This window comes from Daphnia pulex, chromosome 10 (genome assembly GCF_021134715.1).
Source record: "Daphnia pulex isolate KAP4 chromosome 10, ASM2113471v1".
Taxonomy (NCBI): Eukaryota; Metazoa; Arthropoda; class Branchiopoda; order Diplostraca; family Daphniidae; genus Daphnia; species Daphnia pulex.
This window is the reverse complement of record NC_060026.1, coordinates 14079755-14104371: the sequence shown is the minus strand read 5'-3', so window position 1 is coordinate 14104371 and position 24617 is coordinate 14079755. Positions and strand designations below refer to the sequence as shown.

The 24617-nt window shown below is 41.9% G+C and overlaps 7 protein-coding genes across 9 annotated transcripts; 4 read left to right on the top strand and 3 right to left on the bottom strand.

The window, feature by feature from the left end:
* Nucleotides 1-14: 14 nt before the first annotated feature.
* LOC124203797 (serine-rich adhesin for platelets-like) lies at nucleotides 15-9891 on the bottom strand. Of its 3 annotated transcripts, none has more exons than XM_046600649.1 (10): nucleotides 9758-9891; nucleotides 6337-6733; nucleotides 6105-6215; nucleotides 5396-5785; nucleotides 5151-5298; nucleotides 3281-5053; nucleotides 2968-3213; nucleotides 2813-2894; nucleotides 1863-2149; nucleotides 15-746 (listed from the first exon to the last, which is right to left on the bottom strand). In XM_046600649.1, the coding sequence occupies exons 2-10, from the start codon at nucleotides 6415-6417 to the stop codon at nucleotides 349-351; spliced, it is 3516 nt and encodes a 1171-aa protein (XP_046456605.1). In that variant the 5' UTR covers nucleotides 6418-6733; nucleotides 9758-9891; the 3' UTR covers nucleotides 15-348. The 3 variants fall into 3 exon arrangements, 2 of the variants coding, with proteins under 2 accessions (XP_046456605.1, XP_046456604.1); XM_046600648.1 differs by lacking the exon at nucleotides 9758-9891 and adding an exon at nucleotides 8706-9191; XR_006878622.1 differs by lacking the exons at nucleotides 15-746; nucleotides 9758-9891 and adding exons at nucleotides 2405-2688; nucleotides 8706-9188 and having other exon boundaries at nucleotides 1968-2149.
* A 28-nt stretch (nucleotides 9892-9919) lies between these two features.
* On the bottom strand, nucleotides 9920-11930 carry LOC124203817 (histone deacetylase 8-like). Its single transcript, XM_046600681.1, has 8 exons — nucleotides 11784-11930; nucleotides 11476-11650; nucleotides 11237-11413; nucleotides 11107-11178; nucleotides 10845-11037; nucleotides 10506-10773; nucleotides 10330-10435; nucleotides 9920-10085 (listed from the first exon to the last, which is right to left on the bottom strand). The coding sequence occupies exons 1-8, from the start codon at nucleotides 11928-11930 to the stop codon at nucleotides 10054-10056; spliced, it is 1170 nt and encodes a 389-aa protein (XP_046456637.1). The 3' UTR covers nucleotides 9920-10053.
* A 58-nt stretch (nucleotides 11931-11988) lies between these two features.
* Nucleotides 11989-12803, top strand: LOC124203838 (chromatin modification-related protein MEAF6-like). Its single transcript, XM_046600715.1, has 3 exons — nucleotides 11989-12131; nucleotides 12198-12404; nucleotides 12463-12803. The coding sequence occupies exons 1-3, from the start codon at nucleotides 12057-12059 to the stop codon at nucleotides 12661-12663; spliced, it is 483 nt and encodes a 160-aa protein (XP_046456671.1). The 5' UTR covers nucleotides 11989-12056; the 3' UTR covers nucleotides 12664-12803.
* A 110-nt stretch (nucleotides 12804-12913) lies between these two features.
* LOC124203832 (V-type proton ATPase subunit D-like) lies at nucleotides 12914-14334 on the top strand. Its single transcript, XM_046600707.1, has 6 exons — nucleotides 12914-13075; nucleotides 13184-13301; nucleotides 13371-13518; nucleotides 13580-13795; nucleotides 13861-13939; nucleotides 14002-14334. Exons 1-6 carry the CDS (start codon nucleotides 13035-13037, stop codon nucleotides 14141-14143), a joined length of 744 nt encoding a protein of 247 aa, XP_046456663.1. The 5' UTR covers nucleotides 12914-13034; the 3' UTR covers nucleotides 14144-14334.
* A 180-nt stretch (nucleotides 14335-14514) lies between these two features.
* LOC124203833 (V-type proton ATPase subunit D-like) lies at nucleotides 14515-15738 on the top strand. Its single transcript, XM_046600708.1, has 5 exons — nucleotides 14515-14673; nucleotides 14735-14852; nucleotides 14926-15289; nucleotides 15358-15436; nucleotides 15504-15738. Exons 1-5 carry the CDS (start codon nucleotides 14633-14635, stop codon nucleotides 15634-15636), a joined length of 735 nt encoding a protein of 244 aa, XP_046456664.1. The 5' UTR covers nucleotides 14515-14632; the 3' UTR covers nucleotides 15637-15738.
* Nucleotides 15739-15893: 155 nt separating this feature from the next.
* Nucleotides 15894-17203, top strand: LOC124203829 (V-type proton ATPase subunit D-like). The gene is made up of 5 exons (XM_046600702.1): nucleotides 15894-16145; nucleotides 16205-16322; nucleotides 16390-16753; nucleotides 16816-16894; nucleotides 16959-17203. The coding sequence occupies exons 1-5, from the start codon at nucleotides 15967-15969 to the stop codon at nucleotides 17089-17091; spliced, it is 873 nt and encodes a 290-aa protein (XP_046456658.1). The 5' UTR covers nucleotides 15894-15966; the 3' UTR covers nucleotides 17092-17203.
* Nucleotides 17191-23103, bottom strand: LOC124203795 (ATP-binding cassette sub-family C member 10-like). Its single transcript, XM_046600645.1, has 15 exons — nucleotides 22120-23103; nucleotides 21747-22049; nucleotides 21539-21665; nucleotides 21379-21472; nucleotides 21203-21314; nucleotides 20668-21062; nucleotides 20337-20604; nucleotides 20036-20268; nucleotides 19764-19953; nucleotides 19105-19701; nucleotides 18513-19043; nucleotides 18186-18456; nucleotides 17872-18118; nucleotides 17699-17804; nucleotides 17191-17635 (listed from the first exon to the last, which is right to left on the bottom strand). The coding sequence occupies exons 1-15, from the start codon at nucleotides 22853-22855 to the stop codon at nucleotides 17502-17504; spliced, it is 4344 nt and encodes a 1447-aa protein (XP_046456601.1). The 5' UTR covers nucleotides 22856-23103; the 3' UTR covers nucleotides 17191-17501.
* Between the last annotated feature and the right edge of the window lie 1514 nt (nucleotides 23104-24617).

Here is a 24617-nt window from a genome sequence, read left to right as displayed (position 1 = left end):
ATAAATTTCCCTAGTAATATTTTCCAATATTTATTTTGATGAAGCCTAGCCACTTTTACACATGAAAAATGTCTCCGGCAAGAGAATAATTTACACAATGACAAGAATAATCATGTTTTGAAAACAAGTCATTTCATGTGGACTACAATAATAAAAATAACCTATTGCACAACATTGTGTAACCACTTAAAATAGAAGGTACAAGTATAAAATCAATAAAAGTATCAATGATATCAGCCTGTTAGGTGGGGGGTGTACAACATAGCAAAGAGTGAAAACTAGCAAAATTTCAGACCCTAAAAATAAAGTAGTGTTTAAAATAATTACACATACATAATTATCAATTTATTATGACACTTCGATAACAGAGAAGCTGTTGCAATTCAAACTGGAATTGCTATTGTGTCTAGAACCGCAGCCCGAAGGCGAGGGTGACGGGTTGGACGACGAATCTTTTATTATTTTGCTGTTGTTATTATTATTCGACGTAACCAAGACTTTGCCATCCAGGGCTCCGCATGAATAGCGTTGCGTTTGACTATCGCGGCGTGATCTGCTGCTGGCCACTCTCAACAAGACCAAAGTCTGTTGCTGGCTGTCGCTAGTTTTACCGTTAGTTTTATTCAGTTCCAATTCCAAATGGATGTTGGTCGGTAGTAGACCATCTTGGTTCATTTGATCCACAATGTCGGGGCAGCTTTTGACGCGGCAAAGTCCATACATCATCAACGATTCGCCAACAACATCTAAAACAAATAAAAATCGTAAAAAAACAAAAACAAAATAAACTTTTTAAAATGATGATTAGACTATAAGGTAGAAACTACATGAATCAAAGAACGTGTGTGTGTACATAAAGCGGAAGCCAAAAGCCGAAATAAGTGAGAGATTTAAAAAATAAAATAGTTTTACCTCCATCAACTGGAACGGAAGAAAGATAGGAAGGAAAATGAGAAGCCACCCGGAAGAGAGAGAGAAAATAAATTGTTGTGTGTTTTGTTTTTTAAAATGAATTTTCCTTTTTTTTTTTTTTGGTAACACCACAATAATTTCATTGGTATACAACAACAAAACCCTGTTATTTTTCTTGCCACTTTTTCTTCTTGTACAAAAAAACGATACACACACAATCACACAACGGAAAAAACGCGAAATGAATTCACAAGGGAAGAAATTTTGGTTTTTCCACACCCAAAACAGGAGAGAAAAAAAAAGAAATGACAAAAATTTCGGTGTTAAATCTCTTCTTTAAACGAACAAAACAAACCACACACGCACACAACAACAACAACAAAAAAGTAGTGTGGAGGATATGTTACGCGCTCGCAGTTAATATTTTTTGGCTTGACGATAATTAACAAGTCGAACACACGAAAACAATATCGAAGAAAATGGACACATTAAACTGCGCGATTCATTATTCACAACCCATTGGCCTATATTAAATTTTTCTTCAACTTCACTGGCTTTTAAAATTTTTTCTCTCCACCAAGTTAATTAATTTTTGTTTTAATATCCAACCCGAAATATAATCGGGCGAATTATTTGTTACAACTTTAGTAGTAAATTTGTTGATATCTAATTCGACCGTAAAAATGGTATTAACCCCATGAAAACGATCAAAGTTTAACACATTAACACGTTTGCATTTGTTTGTGTGTTAGCGTTGGCAGTAGTTCTTTTTAGTTTTCTCACAAATTCTTCTAGCGAAAAATAATTAAAATAATAATTTTTAAAAAAATTCCCAAAAGCCGCGAAAATTGATTTGAAAAATCATTTGAAAAAAAGTGTTTTGTTTGTTTGTGTGTGTTTGTACGAGTAGTGCCCCCATCACCGCGCCATTGAAATGCGAATAAACGGACCTCGAGTTCCGGATCGGCGTTTCTCTACAACAGCCGGTGGCGACGCTCCTCCTCCTCCGCCTGGTCCTGCACCATCGCCGCCTCCGTCACGAGGAATCTCCGAACTGCTTTTCCGTTTGCTGGAGACTGAAGTAGTCGAAGTTGAGGTTGAACTACTATTACTACTATTACTACAAGTGCTGCTGCTACTCTCGGTAGCCATCGCTGGCTGGTGTCGGCCGGCCGGCGTCACAATTTCTTTGCTGCTCCGGCGACGGGCGGATAACGAAACAGTTGACTCACTGGACCTGGGAAATACAAAGAAAATGTTAATCGATTGAAAGAAATAAAAAAGATTCAGTCTAACAAAAATGTGTGATTTGAAAGAACTTTTAAAAATGTGATGGGATTAAGGATAAACCGTGCGTTTAGTTTTGCCTGGAAAAACACTGGACGTCTTTTCGTTAAAACACCGAAAATCATTCACGACGAATCCACACACACGCAATTTGCTTTTGGATCATGTGGACAAATAATCATGCGACTAGAAAACCTAACCTAACCTCTTTCCTCATCAATTTTTCGATCTTTTTGATTCTCTCTGTGTGTGTCAATTTTGCTCCTCTTTTCATTTGGGTTGGGGGGGTCTTTTTGGGGGTTTAAAAATGAAATAACTGCGGGATTATATAACAGCCGAAATTGTGTGAAAGGATCGGCGATGGCCAAGGTGTCGGGGGACAAAATGTAGTAAAACTAATTGAAGATATTTTAATAGGAAAGAGGAGGGGTGGGGGGGGAGAGAAATCGAAGTCATCAGATGGAGGGACTGCGTCTTTTTGCGACCGACCTAATAATATTCACAAGTATTTCTTTTACAATCAAAATTTGATCGTCTACTTAATTCATAATACCACTCGATAAGTAATGTACAGAATTGAATTAAAACGAGGATTTCTTATGTCGTCATTTACCTGTCAACTAATTGCTGTTCCAATTCCCGCTGTCGCCACAATCGGAATACAGTTGCACTGTCTGGCATCACATCATCTTCACCTAATTTCGATTTTAATTTCATCAAATTAGAAACTGAAGTTTAAAATAAAAAATAGAAAAAATAATTTCTCACCTGGTTGTAGGCCGGAATCTTGTCCGGAAGAGAGACTTGTCGGTGCGGATAAATCTCCCAACGTTGCAGACGGTCCAGATGACGCCAAAGGATCTAATGGATTCAATAGCGATGTGGGACGGGCTTTGCGTAGTGACGGAAATATATTGAATCCAGGCGAAGTGTCCAGTGACGTCATGCAATCCGCACTAGCGCTACTGTTACTCGGCGATGGTTTCCATTCCAAATCCCGCGCTGGAGTGATTCCTGTCGATAGAAAAATTAAATATTATCACATTAATTGAATGCACTAAGTTAATTTAGTTAAACTTACCCAGGAGTGAAGACGGACGTGAGGGGCGAGCAGATCCGCCGCGAGGTGGCGGTTGCAGCCGAACGGGAGGAGGTGGCGGAAGGAAAAGCGGTTCAGTGAAGACTCCGTCATCCGGCGGCAGCGAAGAGAAATCCGTTTCGGATTCGAGAAAACCCAATCCGGCGATGCTTCCGCCTCCTCCTCTCAGCGTCCCGCTCATTCCGCTGCAAAGGCTCAGGGCGTCCAAATCGGCCCTGGACTGACCCATTTCGCTGTCGGATATTTCCGATCCCAGTCCGGAAGTGGTGACAGAGTCGGAGCGAGCGTAGAGGCCGGGACTGACCACGCCCCAGGCGCCGCTCACGCTATTACTACTAGAGATACCCTGGGGGCTGAGTAGACCACCCATCAAGTGGTGACTACTGCAACTGCTGCTGCTGCTATTGGACGGAGGTGGAGGTGACGACGGAGTGGGCGGCATCAGCATCTCATCCGAAATGGGAGAGTAACAAGTTTCGCTGGGGGCGTAACTGGGCCGCCTCGGCACCGAGCGGGTGTGGTGCAGCGGGTGATGGATGTGGTGGTGGCCGCGATGGAAACTCCGGCCGCCGGTATCCGAGTGCGGGCGGGGGAAACTGGGACCGCGTCGGCGGATTTCGACTTGCTCCGCTTCCTCGTCCACTTGTTCGCTATTGTCAACTTGTTCGGCCGCTTCCTCCTTCGACTGGACGGAAGCCGATCCTTTGGCGGCCTTGGATTCTTCAATTTGCACCGAAATTTCCGAGCAATGGGACGAAGGCGACGACGGCTCCATCGGCGAGAGTTTCCATCGATGATTCCGGCCTTGATTGGCCGTTGCCGTCGGTACTTGAATGGTGGTGGCAGCCGCAGGAGTGGCTGACGCTGTTGCCAGCGGGCTGACGGAAGAACTGGACGACTGGACCCGTTGGCTCTGGCTGACGGTCAAGACCATCGAGGAGGAGGAGCGACTGCTGGTCGTTTCCGTCTTTTGTTTGCTGCTGTAATAACTGTGACTCATTTCCGTGCTGCTCGATACCGACGAGTTCGACATCCGCTGGCGCAGCGACCGGTACGTCTCCTCGCGGGTGTGGTTCTTCCGCCTCGAGACCATCAGATAAGAGGACGACGAGGTTTCCTTGATTTCAGAGTCTTCCGGCGGGGGTGACAGTTGGCCGGAAGCGGCAGCGGCCGCTTCCAGCGCCTCGAACGAGAGCCGGGACAGGGCCGTGGTCGGTGAGAGATCAGCCGTCAAAATCGGGCGAGTTTTGGTGGTCGTCGATCCGTCAACTTCATCGACGACCAGTTCGGCGAATCCAAACGGATTCTGCAGGAGGTGATCCGACGACGGACTGGGACTGCAACTGTGCGGAACCGTTTCCAGGGCGGGAGTCTTGAGCGACAACGACAGCGAAATGGAACGCGATAGGCAGCGCTCTCTGCCCGGCGCCGGACTGGTCGACGTTGTCGTCGTGGACGACGACGAGCAGCGCGACGACGTCATCGGTTGCGACGACGGCTGCAGGCAGTTGGTGACGTCGCCGACGCTAGAGTCCAGCACCTCCTCCGCCCTCAATTGCCGTTCGTACTCGAGCAGTTGGCCGAGGAAATTGAAATTGGGCGAAATGGACGAGCGTTTCGATTTGACGTAGCGGAACGCGTCGTCAAACGTCATCTGCAAGTGGCGCATGACGTAAGCGATGGCCACCGTGGGCGAGCGGGAGATACCGGCCAGGCAGTGGACCAACACTGAACCGTTGGTTTCACGGACTTTATCTGTTTGTTTAATTTCAAAATAAAAATAAAAATTTAAGTCGATAAGGAAATGATAAAACAATTAAAAAGATTATTTTAAGGAGGGGGGGAGACGAACCGATAAATTGAGTAGCTCGAACGAAATAAGGTAATAACTTTTCGCCATAAGAGTCGTTGACTGGCAATCGTAGAAAGTGGCTATCTTGGATGAAATCCGGTTTGGGGCAGTTGGTGCTCACATTCACTTCGTACGTGATGTTGAAATCCTTTTTATTTTTAATTGTTATCATTTCAAATATTTAAATTAAAATAATTTAGTTGTTTTGTTCAAGTGAGTTTGTTATCAAAGGCTTGGAAACGCACCGAAAGAAGTTCCTGATTGTGAGCGTCTTGCTGGGAGCCCAGGTAGAGAAACGGGAGGATCCTGGTGGGTCCGACGTTGGTGATTGGCAGGCACGGCTGGGATAATGACGTCATGTTGTGCAGGGTCGACGAAGAGGATCGCAGCAATCGCGACTTGTCCTCGCACAAATCGCCGTAACAGGCCTGGAACTCGAGGAATCCGCCCGACAGGAGAAAGACCCGCCGGAAGACGTGGATCAATTTGTGGAGCAGGACGTGGAGGAACGAGTCGGGGCTGACCGAGGCCGTGCTGACAGATGACTGGTCGTAAACGATGACATCGCCATTTTCGTACTCGACCAGTCCACGTTCCAAACGGCAATTTTGCAGCAGGAAATCTCGGACGCAAACCTGAAAAATTTTGCCAACATTGACCGTGAGATGGCGAACGTTTATTTTAAAAGGCTAAACGGGACGATGACGTTCGATTCTTTTTATTTTTAAATAATTTTTTTTTTTTATTTGACTGTCGTCCACCCGTCTAAGGGCAATGGAATTCTTTTTTTTTTCTACTACCTTTTTGAATATATTTTCGATTTTTTGGCGTGCAACCAAATTTGGCGCGCTTTTGTCGGGAGAGAGATTTTAAAAAAGGGGGGAAAGAAAAATTTCCCAATTGTTTAAATTGGTTAGAAAAAATGAGTTTGTTATAATAGAAGAATGTCAAGACCTTGTCTTGCTGGAGTCTCCGTTTGACCAATTTGGAGCAGCAAACATTGACAGCGCCCTGGATGTGAAGATCGTTGTACTCGAGGAAACTCCGGCTGTCTACAATTAACACCTGAAAATCGATTCCGGATTTACAAATAAAAACAATTTAATAACCACATTTCCTTTCCCAGACATACACACTAAAGAGTGTTTTTCTATTGAATTGTTTTATTTTCGCAAAAGGCGCTGACCTTGTCTAAGCGGCTGCTGCGGATCACCGAGGCCAGTTGGTGTGGGTCGACCAGGGCCACCGCGTTCTCTTTGCTGGCCATGTCTGAGTCGGTTGGTTGGTCAAAAAAAGGAGATAGATGCGAAGATTTTTGCTTTTTTTTCTTTGGGTGTTGTTGAGCGTAGAGAGAGGACGACCGTTGTTGGTTGTTGTTTCCGTGATATCCCCAATTTGGAATTTAGGCAATTTTTTGTTGTCTTCTTCTTCTGTGTCTTGTTTCCTAACACTAGAGCCCACCTCCTACTCCCTTGAACGGAATAGGATCTCTGGTGGTGGCGCTTCTCAGGTAGAGACGAAGGTCATTTGTGTCCATTCGCCGCATTCGAATCCGTCCGTATCCAAACTGTCCGTTTCCACATCTGCCATTGGGAAATGGTTAAGAAAATAGAAAAATGTTTATAGAAGAAGAATTTGTATTTAGTCACTCCACCCAAGTTGGTTTCCTTTCGCGAAAATGAAAGAAACAACAACACCTTTGAATCTCTCTCTCGTGCCCTTTTTGGCCGATATCACGTCATCTCCCAAATAAGAAAGAGAGAGAAAACGTAAAAGAAGAAAATTTCGTAAGAGTCACGATCATCAACGCCGACGTCTAAATAGCAGAGCGCGCGCGCGAGTCCACCAGAGACGAAAAAGAAATAAATTGCCTTAATCTGTTGAAGAAGAAGAAGAAACAGCAGGTGTTTCATTGGAGCCCCCTCACTAGTTCCATCCATTCTACAGGAGTGGAGAGAGACTCGGCATGAAATGTGTCAAAAACATGCGAAAAATCCTTTTGCTTTAATGAACTGGACAGGAGAAATGATGAATCAGCTGCTTCTTCTTTCCCTTTTGAAGCCCAGGGAGTAGCAACAAATAAAATAAAAAGAGAAAATTAGAAAATAAAAACGCAGAGGAGGTCCTTAAAGAATCCCCCGACTGGATATTCCCGAAATAGACGGGGGGGAAAACGTCAGCCCCCATCAGCTAAAACCGACCACCTACATACGCCAGTTCATCGTGTGCGTAAAATAACCTCCTACTACACAACCGGCGTGAGTGTAGGAAAAATGAAGTTTCACTCGCAAAGTTCAATAGATAATCAAAATAAATAAACATGCCTGGATTATTATACACATACAGCCCAATACACTCCTTCTTCCGGAGTACACAACAGCTGGATCACGTCAGCTGTTGTGGAATTTCGGGAGCTGAGGGGGGAAAACGGGACAAAATGAGCGTGACGTCATCGGAGATCGTGCCAGTGGATAAAAAGGAAGGAAATGTTTGATTTTTTCAGTGAGGGACGACTGGAAAAACATCTTGTCGGATGCCGATTCAACGGCACACCTCATAAAAGCCGAAAAAATAAAAAAAAGATTCATTTTTGGTGTGATGCGTCATCATCGCCGTCATGCCGTTGCACACTCCCGTCATCATCAACATCGAGCCAATGAAGGATCTCTCCTCTTGATTGCATTCAACATTTCTCTCGGTGACACACACACAGAATAAACATCTGAACTTTGTTGTGTCTCGAAATAATGTGGCAGGTTTCAAATATCCTAGATAGTGGAAAAAACTGTAATAATTATATTCGAAATCCCCTGCAGGGAGGAATCACCGATAACGGGTGTGCTCTTTAAAGAAAGAAAACAAATAAACAAGACTTCTAGCTGCTATTGAGATAGATAAAAATAAGAAAAACTTGTTCTACCAAAATGCAGAGGGCCACCACGCTGGCCACCATTTTGTGACGAAGGGCGCAAGGTCGTCTGTGTCAAACGACCTCGACATGGAAAAATCAGAGGACCTCATTCTTGTGTGTGTTCTTTTGGGTGATTATTATTACTATTCGGGAACGTTGTGTACGTTTAATATTCACACCCTCCTCCCAAAAGTAAGAAAAAGACAAAACAACCAACTGACATAATCTGCGCCGTGGCCATTGCGCTGCCGCTCTCTCTCTCCACTCACAGCTGTGAGAGTTAGCCCGATGAGTCATGCCAACAATCCGGGCCGTGACTCACCACCACCACCACCCACAAAAACCACCCCACCACCACCAAAATTCCCCCCTTCCTTCTTCCTCCTTCTATTCGTTTCTCTTGCATTTATCTCGGCTTTCGGAAAAAGGAATATTTCTTTCACAAGAGAAAAACCACAACAGACAATTCATTCAACTTTTGTTTCGTTTCCCGACGACGTCACAAGGCAATAAACGCTCCAGCAAAAACGAGAAAAAGGCAGCGTGAAATTGTAACCTCCTCTTCTTACCACCGTTTCAATGTCAACACAACCATGACTCATATCTATTCCATCAAGATTATCTCTTCGTGTATATATATTTACCTTTGGGCCTGTTGTTTCTTCGGTCGGTTCTTCTTTTTCTTTTTAATCGACAAACTCGAAATGAACGACCAGTGGCAGAATGGAAGACGAGTGGCTTTTTTAAAACCAGAAAAATTTAAAATCCACACGGTAGTTGGCCCCCAACACACACACACACCACAATGGCGGAATCTAGCACACACACAGAAAACTTGGGACACCAAACTAATATAACAATTTCCCACTTTATTCGTCGGTCAAGATGGTGGATTTCGAAAGGTATTGAATTCAACCCTCTCCAACAACAAGAATGGAGGAATCCAATGGCTCCCCCCCCCAATGAATCCAGTCAAGCAGTAAGCGGCAGGATGGGACGTTGTCTCACGTCAACCAACAACCACCGATCGACTGAGGCCAATTTTCAGAGGCCTTGCCAGTGCCAACCCCATCCTCCTCCGAACCAAGGTCTCATGCACCGCCCTCAAAAAACAGAGTTGCAATTTTCACCGCTAGATGGCGCAATTTCAAGGATTTTTCAAAAGACCGTTTTTAGCGTCCACCGCAGAAATCCCCAACAACCGATCCGGGAAAATAATAAAACTATCCAGAGACTTTGACACTCCAAATTTGCTAGACAAGGCCACCCACACACACATACAATTTTTTTGTAAAAACGACATAAAGAAATAAAGAAATAAAAACTTAAGCTCGGTTGCTAGGCCTGTCATTTGATTATCAAATACAAGATTAGCCTGTTATACTCATTTCCCTAGCTCTGTCTCCCCCCACCACCAAATGGTTTTATCATCTGTTTCGATGATGAGTTAAGTGGATAAAGAAATGTGTGTAAGTTTTGGATGTGACGGCATCCGATGACCTCATCTGACAAGTCGGGAAAACCGACCTGAAATCCTCGCCCTTTTCAATCTGATATCTGAAACCGCTCGGCGGCGTAGGTGGATTTCTACACATTGGCAGACCGCACAGCTGTTGTTCGTTTTTCTTCTTTACACAACGGCCCATATTTGGATTAATAGCACCATCACGAAAATCGAATTTCTATTTGTGTTTACCTTGTTTTAGGGGAGAGTCCATTGGGTCTAATTTTATTCAACGGAAATTTCAAAATGTTCCCGAGTGAAGGCCCGTCAAACAATCAAATGGGGGAGACGTTTATGTTGACATAGCCATTTCGATATCGGCTAATCTATGAAATGAAAAAAGTGTTGGCGTCATTTCGTTCGGCTGTCGTCTTGTATTGATTACGTAAAATGTCGAAAATGTAGTTAATAGTTAAAAAGAGAAGAAAAAAAAAACCTTCGAAAATCCCAATAATGGCCCGAAGGGAAATGTGATGGATTCAAAACGTTCACGACTCGCTAGAGATTTGCTCCAAGTTGCCTGCCAAGAAGAAGAAGAAGAGAGGGAGTTCTTAGGTATTACATAAATTTCATATATCCCGTCTATTTATATAGTTTCGATGTGCGTGTGTGGTGTGTGTGTCACCGAGCCGCGCGATGGAAGGAGCGAGGAGTCAAGGGCATGCCGAAAATATTTCAACTCTCTTGCAACTAAATTTAGGCTTGAAAAACACACACACACGCATTGCTTTGCACTATAGGCTACTACTAAGGACGCAACATACCGAAAACTTGTTGTAAAAGAGTCCGGATGTAGTCGGGGCTGTTTTCGTCCCGTCGGAGACCTCGACTGACGTCTAACTCGAAGCTCGGCCCGTACCAATTGAAATACTGTCAATAAAAATCAATCATTAAAAGAAAACGGATAACTATAAAGAAAATTTACAACAATAAGTTTTACTTCGTGTTCCGGGATATCGGATGATATTTCGACGCCTAGTAGACCTGCCAATATGGTAGTGAAACAACGGGACGCGTTGGCCTTGTGATAACCGCCTCCGCCAAGGTACAAAGTAGGTAATTTGTAACTCTGGATGACAGCGGTGCAGCGGGCGTATGCAACGGGTGTCAAGTTAAATGTCCCTAATGGATCGTTAGCTAGGCCATCTGCTCCACATTGACATACAATTGCTTCCGGACGAAAACGTTTCATTACTTCCTGGAAAACTCTTTTGTCACAGATGAATGAATGATGATGAACCACATTGTAGGTTTTAAGGAGACAAAAGAAAATTTATACGTTTGAAAGACGTGGATGAAAGTTTCATCGCAAGCCCCATCTCTGAGTGGAACATTGCATGAATAGTTGCGACCCCTGCCGAAACCAGTGTCGTTGACTGAACCTGTACCCGGAAAATATCCTTCTTCATGTTTATGTAACGATAGCGTAAACACTTTGCGGCTGTAAGCGAAAGCATTTTCAACTCCGTCTCCTTAAATAAATAAAAATGGGTTTGTATCAATCCTTGTATACATTTACACTGAAAAAGGGTTGGACTTACCGTGGTGAATATCCAAGTCAATATAAAGTACGAGTTTGAATTTTCTTTCCAATTCTAGGATGGCAAGAACACCTGAAAATCCAATAGTTTTACCTTGTGTTTTCATTATAAAAATATTAAATTATTGTACAGTCATTGATGTAGCAGAATCCTGATGCACAATCTCTCTGAGCGTGATGCCAGCCTCCACAGAAATTTACTGCCACATCAACAGATCCAGAAACAAGTGCTTTGGCTCCTGCTACAGATCCACCAGCTATCACAGAGATAAAGTCATCAAGCTTGTCAAGTGGGGGGCAGTCAAATCCTTGATTAGATTTTAATGTGATAAATTAACATTTCCATTACATGTTTCCATATTCATATTACCTAAACCATATTCCTCACTGGATTCATCCTCTACATCCACATCACCTTTGAGGAATTCAATGTAATCGGCAGAATGAAATCCTTGAAAGACGTCATCATTAACTTTATCACAGTTTAAAAGCAAGACATGATCTAAGAGTCCATAAGATTCCAGCAAATGATGAACTAATGAGGCCTGAAAAGAAACAAAGCAAAAGTGAGATCAAAATACGTTATATGTACTATTGAAAGTTAGTTGTACATAATGCTTAAGTATGTCAAAATTTAACTGTGACATTTTTTAGTGGTGAATGGAAAAAAAATGTTACCCTGTTCTTCAGGTTTGGTACTCTATTACATTGATGAATTAATTCCGGTGAATATACATAGCCAATTTTAGATTTAGGGGGACATTTTATGATTTTTTCCTCGTTATCATCACAGCTCTTTTTTTCGTCCGGCAGTATACCCGCCATTTGAATAACGTTGTCTGCACCGCCACGTTCACTAGCGACATGGCGGACAATAAAGAAACCCGAAATTAAATGGCCGCCAGCATCGCCTGAACAACAAAAGAAAAGGGCGAAATTTTGGCTTGTAAAATGACTAAAAATACATCCAGCTCCGATTTACGATCTGAACTTTCTGACCTCGTCAAACGAAGAATCGAAGTCGCCGTAAGAATGAATTCAAATTTAACCTTAAAAACTGCCTACTTCATTGTTTATATTTGTGTTTTGTAGGAAACCCTAGCCAACTTGGAAAGACAAATTTATGCATTCGAAGGTAGTTACCTGGAAGATACACAGCTTTACGGAAATATTATTCGAGGATGGGACCGTTATTTAAACAGTACTAGCAAACTGTCAAACCCTTCATCTGACAAAAGGAACAGGAAATTCAAGGAAAATGAAAGACTTTTCTCCAAGTCTTCAATTACTTCTATGGCGGTAGAATTGCATGACACTTCTACTGAATTAACAGAAATAAAATTTCTTTCAAACCTAGGCTGTGAGCGGGATCATTGATCTGAATTCTGAGAGAGCAGAACGAAGCAGTGAAACTGAATCACAAGCAGGAATGAGTGGAAGTGACGAAAACAGCAGAGATTTTCTCGGTTTAGAGGGGGTCAATGGTGATAAGTTAGGAAAAGTTTCAAAATCCAGACATATAAATAAAAGAGGGAGCAAGAAGTCAAAACTGAAATAATTTCATATTCACTGTTCATTTTCCTATTCTCTATAACATGGTTTCGTGAATGCCCTTATGAATGTACCTTCCTAAGTGTTAAACAAACTTTATGTCTGTGTGTCAATTTTCTGGTTTTCTGAATAAATGCTCGAATTAAACATTCCAATGTTCTCGCAATTCATTTTCCGATTCAGACTTATTACGTAAATATGTTTCATCCTTCTATCGCCAGATGGATTTGAAAGCTCATTTGCTCCTCCCCCTCTCTTCCTTCTCTTGTTGTCACATGATCAGATGATTCTTGTCAAAATTCGGTAACCACACACTAAACCCTCTTACGAACCCTATTCGTTTGTATTGTATTATTCAGATCCAGTTTTAATCACACAATGTCGGGAAAAGACAAAATTGCCATTTTTCCTTCTCGAGGGTATGTCATATTTATCTTTAAGACGATTCAGTTGTAATTTAGAACATATTAGAGCTCAATAACAACTTTCAAGTTTTTGGTTTAATTCCTTTCTCTTGACACAATCAGAGCACAGACTTTGATGAAACATCGGCTTGCCGGTGCACAGAAAGGCCATGGTCTTCTTAAAAAGAAGGCAGATGCTCTTCAAATGAGGTTCCGCTCAATCCTGAAAAAGATCATTGATGTAAGTTGAAAAGGAATTAAGTATCTACTTTACTTGGCATTACAAAATAATTATTACTCAATGTTTCAGACAAAAGTACTAATGGGAGATGTGATGAAGGAAGCTGCATTTTCACTTGCTGAAGCCAAATTTGCAACTGGTGACTTCAATCAGGTAGTACTGCAAAACGTCACAAAGGCTCAGATCAAAGTCAGGTCTAAAAAAGACAATGTGGCAGGTAAATAATTTTGAAATCATCCAAAAATAATTGCTTTAAAATACTATTATGTTGTGTCCAGGTGTGAATTTGCCAGTGTTTGAGAGCTACCAGGATGGTAGTGATACGTATGAGCTGGCAGGTTTGGCTAGAGGAGGTCAACAGCTGGGTAAGCTGAAGAAAAACTACCAGAAAGCTGTTACACTATTAGTGGAGCTTGCCTCTCTGCAGACGTCATTCATCACGCTCGACAAGGTGATCAAGGTGACCAATAGAAGAGTAAACGCCATCGAGCACGGTAAAATGCATTTTCATCTAAACAAATTGGTCAATAAGTAAAACTTTATTTCTTGAACTATTAAGTGATCATACCTCGTATTGAACGGACACTGGCCTACATCATTTCAGAACTTGACGAGCTAGAACGTGAAGAATTCTACCGGTATTTATTACAATTATTCAAAATACTCGCCAGCCATTTAAGGGCGTTGCTCTTTTTAAAAGGTTGAAGAAAATCCAAGATAAGAAGCGCATATCACGTGCCAAGGCTGAGCTGGAGAAGGCAAAACGTAAAGCTGAAGGGAAAATTGAAGACGAAGCAGCCAACATACTCGATGACGCACATGACGAGGATGTTCTTTTCTGAACAAAAAAGACGACAAAGAAAAATAATAATTAGGCGCGATATTATCCGAATCTATGTCGAATAGTTTTTGATGTGCAAGTCTATTATTGTGACTGCTATTGTTTTGTTCATTCCTTACCTTATATTGGTGTTGTTGGTGTAGCCACAGAAAAAGATAACTAATTGCAATTTACACTTTCGATTCAAACATGTTTCGTTTTGATTCTTCTTGATGCACTTTCTTCAAAAACCTTCCGTCTGTTTGGAGTGTCCGACTAGAAATGAAACTTTCCGCTCTGGCTGCAGCGCTATCGCGTCACCTGTTGAGATTGAATTGTTTAGTCTTATCTCGGACCGTAATCAAGTCACGCGCTAGGCTACAGGACCATACAGGAGAATATCATGTGACTTATGGGCGATCACAAGGCATTCGGATCCCCATATTTCTCTTTTGTCAGCTGAGGGGAGGCTAAAGTCAGAAACACAAGTGATATCCAAGAGTAAGCAGCTATGTCTGGAAAGGATAAGATTGCTATTTTTCCGTCTCGAGGGTAAGTTTCTAACTAATTTAACTTTGAATTGATGAAATGGGGTAAATAATTAGCCTAATAGTGCCCAGACAGGCATGAAGGCTCGCCTGAAGGGTGCCGAAACGGGCCACAGGCTTCTGAAGAAGAAAGCTGATGCTATGCAACTACGATTTCGTTCCATCTTGAAAAAAATCATCGAGGTAAAATGATTCCTATGTATATTTTCAATTGGTTTAAAATACTTAATTTTCCGTTGACCGGGGATAATAACAGACGAAAGAAATGGTTGGCGATGTGATGAAAGAAGCGGCCTTCTCTCTTGCTGAAGTCAAATTCCAGACAGGAGACATTAACCAGTACGTGCTGCAGAATGTTTCCACAGCTCAAGTACGAGTATCGTCCAGGAAGGACAATGTGGCCGGTGTCAACCTACCCGTCTTTGAGAGTATGATCGACGGAGCTGATCGCTACGAGTTGACTGGAATCGCTCGCGGTGGCCAGCAATTGACCAAGATGAAGAAATGCTACCAACAAGCTGTCAAATTACTAGTGGATTTGGCTTCCATGCAAACGTCTTTCATCACTCTAGATACAGCCATTAAAATCACTAATAGGCGTGTCAATGCTATCGAACATGGTCAGTTCATTTGCAAGATACAACCCTTGATACATTAAATTAATTTCCTGATCACTACGACTTTACAGTAATTATCCCGAAAATCGAGCGGACACTAGCCTACATCATCTCCGAACTGGACGAACTTGAGCGCGAAGAATTCTATCGGTAACTTGTCCTTACTTAAATTTTGCATAATCAACAGCTTACTTACTTATGTTCAAAACAAAATCAGACTAAAAAAGATTCAAGATAAGAAGAAGATTGCCCGCGGTAAAGCCGAAGCCGCAAAAGCCGCTTACCGTCTTAAGAACCAGCCCGATCCAGCAAGTCTGATTGAAGAGCAAGACGATGATATCATGTTCTAAAAAAACATAAATTGTTAAAATATTATTTCAATTTGAAACGGCACGGTTTGTAAAACTATTAAGTAGAATCATAACAATATACTAAAATTGAGGAGTCACTAACCGTTCATTTTCGACGAAGTTTCAATGCTTTAAGCTACCGCTCATTTAAAATGCCTAAATTGATACAGAAAAAAAATTTTTGATTCAAATGGTTTTCACCAATGAATACTGTGTCTGTTCACAATTGCGGGGGTTTTGACTCGGAATGAACAGAGCGCACTTGTTTTAGTTCCTTTTTATACCTGGTACAGATACATTTTCTGGTCGTATCTCGAAAAATGCAACCAAATGTCACGCGCTCTAGTCTGTAAAGTCACAAGTCATGTGAATTTCACGAATTTTAGACGATCACAAGAGACAAAAGAGTCAATTTTTTCCTTGTTCTGCCACACAGCTGTTACAACCAAAGTACTCCAAATCAGAACCATGTCGGGAAAGGACAAGATCGCTATTTTCCCATCTCGAGGGTAAGTTCCAATTGATTACTTAAAATAATATAAAATAATTAATACTGGTTTTAAAACAGAGCGCAGGCTGGCATGAAAATTCGTTTGAAGGGAGCCGAAACGGGACATCGTCTTTTGAAGAAGAAAGTCGAAGCTCTGAAAATTCGATTCCGGTCCATTTTGAAGAAAATCATTGACGTAAATTATAATTGAATTACTATAATGCATAGATGATGTACTATACCTTGTATCTTGTATTCAACAGACTAAGCAAATGGTTGGCGAAGTCATGAAAGAGGCGGCCTTCTCCCTTGCTGAAGTCAAATTCCAAACAGGAGACATCAATCAGTACGTCATCCAGAATGTCTCCACGGCTCAGGTGAGAATAACCTCCAGAAAGGACAACGTAGCCGGTATCAATCTGCCCGTCTTTGAGAGCAACGTCGACGGAGCTGATCGCTACGAGTTGACTGGAATCGCTCGCGGTGGCCAGCAATTGGCCAAGATGAAGAAATGTTACCTACAAGCTGTTAAATTACTGGTGGATTTGGCTTCCATGCAAACGTCTTTCATCACTCTAGACAAAGCCATTAAAGTCACCAATCGACGTGTCAATGCCATCGAACACGGTCAGTACAGTATCTACTAAAGTACTACATAAAAATTAAATTAAACAAATATCTAAAACTAGTCATCATCCCGAGAATCGAGCGCACATTGGCCTACATCATCTCCGAACTGGACGAGATGGAGCGTGAAGAATTTTACAGGTAGACCATATCGATTAAAATCGCATAGTCACACCCCTAAAATCAGTTAAAATTCGTTATTTAGACTGAAGAAGATTCAAGATAAGAAGAAGATTTTGCGCAGCAAAAAAGAAGCCGCATTGGCCGCAAGCCTTGCTAAGAAACAGGAAAAGCCAGCGAGCTTAATTGAAGAATACGACGAAGATATCATGTTCTAATAAATCAATACGCAATATTAAAATACAGAGAGCCCGGTTTAACCAATTATTATAAAAATAGTAGAATCATAAAAATGGATTGGATGGAATATACAATTGTTGGAAACGTTAACACTCGAACTATACGATTTACATGATTTATTCATCAACAAAGAGAGGGAATTGAATGGCTTCTATCAATTGAAAATACTTCAACATCCATCCGACAGAGACTAGTTTTCTATTACACCTTATTTTACTAATTGCCTTTTGTAAGAGCTCATGATTTGCACGATAAAAAAAATGTAAAGAGAATTTTTGGTGGATTCGGAAAAAGATTCGAAAAAAAAATACCCAAAATGTTAACAATTATTTTGATAATTTCACTTTAAATTGATTCATTACGTAATGTGGAAGAGCGGACGAAACTTTCAGCCGTTGACCAGCTGAGAAAAATGAGAAACTGGATTTTCCAGCAGCTTAGACGGGGAATCAAATTCAACCAATTGCCCAGCACTCATCACGGCCACTCGATCAGAGTCCATGATCGTTTCCAATCGGTGAGCTGTGGAGCAAAATTAATTATGGCCATGATTTTTTACCTATCACTGTGCGAACACACTCTTACCTATGGTCAACACTGTGGAATGACGGAATGCCGAACGTATCGTTTTCTGGATTAAACGATCTGTCTCTGCATCCACACTGGCAGTCGCTTCGTCTATGCATATCACCTACGATTTAAATGAAAAGAAATATTAGAATGCGACTAAAAGTGAATTGTACAAGTGAGGGTACTACCTGAGAATTGAGTAACAGAGCCCGAGCTAGGCAAAGTAATTGTTTCTGCCCCACCGAAAACAATCTGCCACGTTCTTGAACGTCGGTGGACAACCCGATTGGCCACCTGGCTACCGTTTCCCGTAAATGGCAACGCTCTAACGATTTCCACAGTTGTCGATCCGAGTACTGACCAATCGGGTCTAAATTTTCACGCACTGTTCCGCTAAAAATGAACGGATCTTGGGGAATGATGGCTAGTCGAGACCTGTTACCCAATCAATCAAAAGGACTTTTTTTAGAACCCGGTACACTTAAATTAAATTGTGAATTACCTCAAATCAGAAAGGCTAAGTGACTGGACATTGACACCATCGATGAGCACATCGCCGGAACAGATGTCTACTAACCGGAAGAGAATTTGGAAAAGGGTAGTTTTACCCGATCCGGTTCTGCCAACAATTCCGACTTTCTCCGATGGCCGGATCTCGAAACTGACGTCTCTGACAGCCAGTGGAAAATGTTCCCTGTACCTCATCGACACTCGCTGGAAAACGATGCGACCTTCAGTCGGCCAGGACACAGGTAGAGAAACCCTAGAAGTTGCTGAAATAACCAACAAATTAACTAATGCGGATAGAAATGTATCAGTAAAATCCTACCGGAAGTCTCTACTGGAAGCCGTTGGATGTAATTGTGGACGCGCTCCACACTGACCATTTCCTTCTCAGTTTCAACAAATGACATCACGACCCCAGAAAGAACACTGGTGACGGACAAGGCGTAGGAAATGGCCAGTCCCACCAGACCAGGATCGACCGTGTGCAGGTGATGCTGAACGACGGCAAAGATTCCGACGCCCGTCACCATAGCCACTCCAATCAACTGCAAACGTAAACCCAGCCAATTGGCAGCGGCTTGGCTGGCGAATTGAGTTTTGACGTTGTCTTCCACCATGTCCAGATTCTCTTGAGCGAAACGTTTCGCTGAATTATCGGTAGCGCGGATCGTTACCAACCCACTGAGAGTCTCGGCGAAACGGGAATAAATAGGCGACAGGGTAACGGTGGACAGTCGCTTCAATTCTCGGGAAGTGTGTCGGTAATAGTGTTGCAGATTGAAATAAATGAAGCCGAGTGGTAATAGCAACAAGGATATCCAAGGGATTCCAACACAGGTGACGACAATAGTACCTAATTAAATTAATCGATTGAAAATCAACATCTTAATGTGTTAAAGAATGACTGGACATACCGACAAGACCAAAAACTTGAGCTAGGAAGATGTTGAGAACGAAAGGAAGCGATTCGTCGATGGCGTAAACGTCGGATGAGAGTCGATTGAGGATTCTTCCGACGGGTGTAGTATCGAAGAAGACCATTTTGGCCCGCAGTACAATGTCAACTAGGCGACTGTGTAGAAACGTGGCGGCTTTCAGTCCTCCGTAGGCAAACAGGAATGCCCGGAGGAAGGTGAAAATCGTGTTGGCTGCAGCGATTCCTCCATAGACGGCCAGGTAGAAGGTAGGATCGTAATCATCTTCTGCTTCTACTAACGTTCCGTTGATCGTTTCGTTCTGCAGTTCCGAAACCCAATGGGCCAGCCACCAATCGGATACATTTCTTGTCGACTGCATGAACAGCAGCATGGCCAGGACGATGGGTGAGACGTAAATGCCAACGGCTTTCCAGTAGGTTGAAATAATATTCAATTCGACTCGGCCGGTACACCGTTCCTCTTCAATGGGGATAGGCGCTTCTCTTTCGTCCAATACGGATGAAGTAGAGTTCATTGGTCGTCCATCTTTGGTCGATCCATCCATATAAGATGATAAAACTTTCGAAGGTGGGCCTGTGATTGAATAATATTGAATGTTATATAGGCCTACAGAAAAATAGAAAGAACGTGAATACCCTGGGAAATTAATTGACCGTTTTCAAAAACGAGAACCCAGTCAGCTGACTGCAAAAATTGGGCGTGATGTGTGCACAGGATCCGGGTTTTATTTCGGAGGTAATCCACCATCAAAGAATCTACCAAGTGTCTGGCCACTTGAGAATCGACTGCTGAAAGCACATCGTCCATCAAATAAAAACCCTTATCCTGTCAAAACACGTTTGATCAGTTTCAAATAATAAATTAAAACTTTAATGTGATTCAAGGATCAAATTCCAACAATCTTTACCTGATAAACGGCTCTTGCCAAAGCAACGCGTGCTTTCTGCCCACCACTGAGCGTGACACCGTTGTCACCAATTTCCGTTTGATCACCTTCGGTCAACATCCGCAAATCGGCATTCAGGGCGCAAACTTCCAGAACGATTCGGTACTTGCCAGCATCGTACGGTTTCCCAAACAAAATGTTTTCCCGAATGGTACCGTGTTGTATCCAAGGTTCCTGAGTCACAATCGCCATTCCTGAATAGATTTCAAACAGTTAATAACCTCAAACTTAAATCAAAGTTGGTTATTAGAATTTGGACGACCTTCTTGCCAATTACGGACGTAGATGCTGCCACTTTTCTTGATCAAATTTCCAGTGATGGCTTGCAAAAACGAACTTTTGCCGCTACCCACTCGACCAATGACGCCAACAAATTGCCCTTTGGGTATTCTCACATTCAAGTCGGTCAATCGGAAGTTTTCATCAGCCGATTGCCATGCAAATTCAGCCTGTTCCATAATCAACGTAGCCTGGGCATCCGGCTCCAATCGCTTTGCACTGTAGTATGATCCGGAATCCATATTGGGCAGCTAATCAAATTTTTAAAATGTTACATTTCTTTTAGCTGAGATGAAATTACAATGCTTACTTACTTGAATTAATTTGCGGACCCGTTTTAACGAAACCCAGGCTTCAACTAGTCCACCAATGACCCACGGGAAGGCATTGAGGGGACTGATTAGCATGTTGAATAAGGCCATGCAAGTGAAAACTTTGGCTGAAGTCAAAGTGCCACCCATCAAGACGAATGTGGCGAAGGTCAAAATGGCCACCAGAACCGGCGTCGTGGCCCAGAAGTAGACGCAAAGGGCGTCTAAATACTTTCGGGCTTTGAGTGCCTTGAGCTCATCGGCTCGAAGCTGCTTGATCCGACGTCGAAAATGCTTTTCCCACGCGTAGAATTTGACAACACGGATACCGCCCAGCAATTCGTTCATGAGTCTGACTCGTTTGTCTTTAGCAGCCATCATTTCCCCGCTATATTTACCTGAATAGGAATTTTAAAAATCGAAGAATTAGAAAAAGTAAACAGGAAAAATTCAAAGTGTGAAAAGGTAATGGAAATTGATTGATTTTAATTTAAATTTTCAATTAAATTTCTGCTAGTAATGAAATCTAAAGATTTACCTACTTTAACAGCAATCCAGCGGTTAATAGGAATCAACATCACAGCAAAAGTCAACCCAGCGAGAAAAGCCAGGCCAACTTGGGAGTATAGTAAATACAGTGTAACACCCACCTGACATATTTCCCCATAAATTGAAATAGAACAAACATTTTCACAAAACAAATAAAAAAATCACCTGTAGAGGAAGACTCCAAAACGCATGAAAACTCGGACAAAAGTTAATTATACGGTCCGTGTCAGTACTCATCATGTTGACAATTTCTCCAGAGCTTACGAAAAAAATTAAATTATGTTAAAAAATTGGTTTTTATTAAATTGTTCCGCTTTATTCTTACCTAAATTTAGACAAATCTGCAGAGCTGACTCGAAGTGTTTTATTGTAAATGGTTGAAATGAGGGCGATTCGCATCCGGAGAGAAATTTCGCTGACTTTAAAGTTGAAGTGAACGTTACACAGAGCCGCTTTAAAACAAAAACACAACGAAACAAATTAATCAACGAAGTTTAACGTCTAAAATTTCAAAATTAATTATGTTATTATACCGGTAAAAGAGGCTATGCAAAGGGCTGCTGCACAGAAGTAACCAAATATCATGGGTTCTGTTTTGTTGTCGATGAACTGGACTAGGGCTGAGAGGACTAAAGGTCCAACAAATCCTAAGGCATCTCCAGTGAATTTGAGCAAGCCCAGCAGATAGAAAGACGAACCGAAACTTTCGTGGAGGGACTTGACGACCGATTTGGTTTCGTTCATTTGACGTTCGAATCGAGGCGCCACTATTTGCGACGTAGTTTTGCGGGGCAGATCAAACAAATCGTCTGGAGAATTCAGCTGTTTACGACTTCCTGGAAAAATAATTAAAATCATAATTAGTTGAGTGAATCAAATGGCTCATATGATAGGAGGAAATAAAACCTTTTTTCATTAGAGGTTGCACCCAGGACATGAAGAGACGCGAGAGGAAAGTGACACCCTCCCGAGCGATACCCAAATAGAATCGATCGTAATCAATGTCGAAACGGTTGTAATGTAGCAGTCGCCGTTGATTGAGGTTCTCGTCGGCCAGAGATTGAAACGACCGGTCGAAACCGGTGACGTTGGCCATGCCATATGGAATCAAAGTGAGCAAGTAGAAGAACTGAAGAGAAGTATAGGATATGTTCAGCCAAAACTCTGTGCTTTCTATCGTCTTGGCATCAAATTCATAAAAGTCTTCCCTCATCTGGAAAGCGCATGGAATCACAGTGAGCATCCACGCAGCAAGGGAAGAGAGAGGCCCACGAAGACTTCTAGAGACTCTCTGTTTCAAGATGATGATGTACAACATGTGGCAAAGCCAACTAAACGTTGTAACAAAACTGACCAAGTAATCGACCATAAACAGATTTTCTTTGAAGTAACATTTGATTATAATATTTGATAATGGAATAAAAGCTAAAAAGAGGCAAATGAATGCTCTTAGAGAGAGGACAGTATTTTGCAGTCTGTCCCGAATGACCCAGTTGTACTCTTTCCCCAAATAGTAGGACGAAACTGCAGTTAATATCACACTGGATGGTAGGGTGAAAGCTAATTGACCAAAGCATTTCCCGATATTGCCGTTGGACCACAAGATTAGAGAAGGACTCCCACATACGATATTCCAGTCCATTATCTGTTGTCAAATCTTCGCTCAGAAGGTATAAAACGGCAATCGGTCGTATTTGAATGAATGAAATTCTAGTAGACGCGCAGATATTCAAACGCTACTGTTCCCTAAATTAGCATATTGGGAAATAAGTTGTACTGTTTTAGAAAATCAATTGATAGACGTATAAACGGTATAAATAAGACTGCACACTCCTTCCGAGTCTTAGGATCAAAACAGTAGCAGACAACAGAACACCTTCGACACGAAATTCATCAAGTGCGACGTTGGCATTTTTCTCGAAATATTTTCCTCGCCGGCGACCGAATCATCACCGAACTGACCGAAGGGCCAGAGCACATTATAGCCTGATATTTACAAATTCTAATCGAAAATTTATCTTCTTTCGACAGGGATATATTATACAAACACAAATAAGACTCATTTACATCCGCAATAAAATACCAATTTATCAAGCGTAACCTTTAAGTATAACGCAACAACGAGTCGAACTATTTATACAAATTGAAACGCACGTCCAAAGTTAAAAACATCATTATATAACAAATTAATATATAAAACAAATTCCGAACAAATAAATAATGTCATATATTCTCACTCACTTAAGTTGTTTTGCTGTTGGTTTTTATCTGTTGGACTAAATAAAAACTGACGAAAAATAGGCAGTTTTCAGGTGAGTCATGAAAAGCGGCGTCATGACAACTGATCAATCAGTGAGGAGCCATCACGCATCGAAGATGTAAGCATCATAATAAGCGGAATAATCCTCGTCCAAAATTAAAATTATTTCTCTCAAAAGAACCAAATAGATTCAACTAAACTTAACGGAATAATTGGATTATAATAGTGACGTAACTATTTGAGTCATTATAAAACAAATATATGTTGCTCAAGAGTAAAAACAAAATTTCAAACAAAAGTTTCGGTATAGTTATCTTACTTAAGTACTTCGATCAGCGTAACGAGATCTACAACCCTATACCTTTCTTTTTTCGATATCAGAAAACCTGTCTTGCTAGGGAAGAGCCAGTACTTCTTGGCACAAACGAAAAATTAAATAAACCTACAAATAAATCTAAACGTCAGTATTTGAGATCAAATGAATAATGAAATCGAGACACAAAGTCGTGACTCCGTTGGCCAACGGGCCGTACACGACGTAAGAATGGCCCGTGATCCATCCAATGTCAGCCACGCAACCAAAAATGTCTCCTTCTTTGCAATCGAAAACTAAACTATGCGTCAACGACGCATAAAGAAGATAGCCAGCTTGGGAATGAACAATCCCTTTAGGGTTTCCCGTGCTGCCGGATGTGTAGAGCATAAACAGCAAATCTTCGCTGTCCAAAACGGCCGGTTCACATTCGCCGCTCTCTTTAACCATCGCCTGACAAAAATTTGTCGTTAGCTTAATGTTACAGAACAATAGAACAATTAATTATTTTAAACCAACCTCATCGAGATCGACGTCAAGAGGCGATGAATCAACAGGATTCTTTTGGCTACGAGAATAGAACAGTCGGAAATATTTCAACTGCTGTCACAACCATTTTCTTCAATTCAATTAACTTGCCACTTCGCCCCCCTTGGCCAACAGTAATAACTATAACTATATCTTAGTTTCAGCTATAATGACTCCGATACGGGAACAAGCGAGCATTAAGGCGACAGCGAGTGGACATGAATTGGTGGGACATAAATTGCCACTCGATTACCTTCTTTTCCCACTCTTTGGGACTTGAGAACGTTTGACACTTGATTCATC

What these genes read in the sequence shown, in the direction of transcription:
- LOC124203833 (XM_046600708.1), top strand. Translation starts at nt 14,633, where the DNA reads ATGTCTGGAAAGGATAAGATTGCTATTTTTCCGTCTCGAGG. An exon ending in TCTTGAAAAAAATCATCGAG is followed by an intron (nt 14,853 to 14,925) that starts GTAAAATGATTC and finishes GGATAATAACAG; the next exon opens with ACGAAAGAAATGGTTGGCGA. An exon ending in GAGCGCGAAGAATTCTATCG is followed by an intron (nt 15,437 to 15,503) that starts GTAACTTGTCCT and finishes AAACAAAATCAG; the next exon opens with ACTAAAAAAGATTCAAGATA.
- LOC124203797 (XM_046600649.1), bottom strand. Translation starts at nt 6,417, where the DNA reads ATGGCCAGCAAAGAGAACGCGGTGGCCCTGGTCGACCCACACCAACTG. An exon ending in GCAGCAGCCGCTTAGACAAG is followed by an intron (nt 6,216 to 6,336) that starts GTCAGCGCCTTT and finishes ATCGATTTTCAG; the next exon opens with GTGTTAATTGTAGACAGCCG. An exon ending in TCGAGCTACTCAATTTATCG is followed by an intron (nt 5,054 to 5,150) that starts GTTCGTCTCCCC and finishes TTAAACAAACAG; the next exon opens with ATAAAGTCCGTGAAACCAAC.
- LOC124203795 (XM_046600645.1), bottom strand. Translation starts at nt 22,855, where the DNA reads ATGGACTGGAATATCGTATGTGGGAGTCCTTCTCTAATCTTGTGGTCC. An exon ending in GCAACCTCTAATGAAAAAAG is followed by an intron (nt 22,050 to 22,119) that starts GTTTTATTTCCT and finishes TTATTTTTCCAG; the next exon opens with GAAGTCGTAAACAGCTGAAT. An exon ending in TTGCATAGCCTCTTTTACCG is followed by an intron (nt 21,666 to 21,746) that starts GTATAATAACAT and finishes TTTGTTTTAAAG; the next exon opens with CGGCTCTGTGTAACGTTCAC.
- LOC124203817 (XM_046600681.1), bottom strand. Translation starts at nt 11,930, where the DNA reads ATGGCGGGTATACTGCCGGACGAAAAAAAGAGCTGTGATGATAACGAG. An exon ending in ATTCTGCTACATCAATGACT is followed by an intron (nt 11,179 to 11,236) that starts GTACAATAATTT and finishes TTGGATTTTCAG; the next exon opens with GTGTTCTTGCCATCCTAGAA. An exon ending in TTCATCCACGTCTTTCAAAC is followed by an intron (nt 10,774 to 10,844) that starts GTATAAATTTTC and finishes CTGTGACAAAAG; the next exon opens with AGTTTTCCAGGAAGTAATGA.
- LOC124203832 (XM_046600707.1), top strand. Translation starts at nt 13,035, where the DNA reads ATGTCGGGAAAAGACAAAATTGCCATTTTTCCTTCTCGAGG. An exon ending in TAAAAAAGACAATGTGGCAG is followed by an intron (nt 13,519 to 13,579) that starts GTAAATAATTTT and finishes TGTTGTGTCCAG; the next exon opens with GTGTGAATTTGCCAGTGTTT. An exon ending in AGTAAACGCCATCGAGCACG is followed by an intron (nt 13,796 to 13,860) that starts GTAAAATGCATT and finishes TGAACTATTAAG; the next exon opens with TGATCATACCTCGTATTGAA.
- LOC124203838 (XM_046600715.1), top strand. Translation starts at nt 12,057, where the DNA reads ATGACTAAAAATACATCCAGCTCCGATTTACGATCTGAACTTTCTGAC. An exon ending in AACGAAGAATCGAAGTCGCC is followed by an intron (nt 12,132 to 12,197) that starts GTAAGAATGAAT and finishes TGTGTTTTGTAG; the next exon opens with GAAACCCTAGCCAACTTGGA. An exon ending in CTTCAATTACTTCTATGGCG is followed by an intron (nt 12,405 to 12,462) that starts GTAGAATTGCAT and finishes TTTCAAACCTAG; the next exon opens with GCTGTGAGCGGGATCATTGA.
- LOC124203829 (XM_046600702.1), top strand. Translation starts at nt 15,967, where the DNA reads ATGTCACGCGCTCTAGTCTGTAAAGTCACAAGTCATGTGAATTTCACG. An exon ending in TTTTGAAGAAAATCATTGAC is followed by an intron (nt 16,323 to 16,389) that starts GTAAATTATAAT and finishes TGTATTCAACAG; the next exon opens with ACTAAGCAAATGGTTGGCGA. An exon ending in TGTCAATGCCATCGAACACG is followed by an intron (nt 16,754 to 16,815) that starts GTCAGTACAGTA and finishes ATCTAAAACTAG; the next exon opens with TCATCATCCCGAGAATCGAG.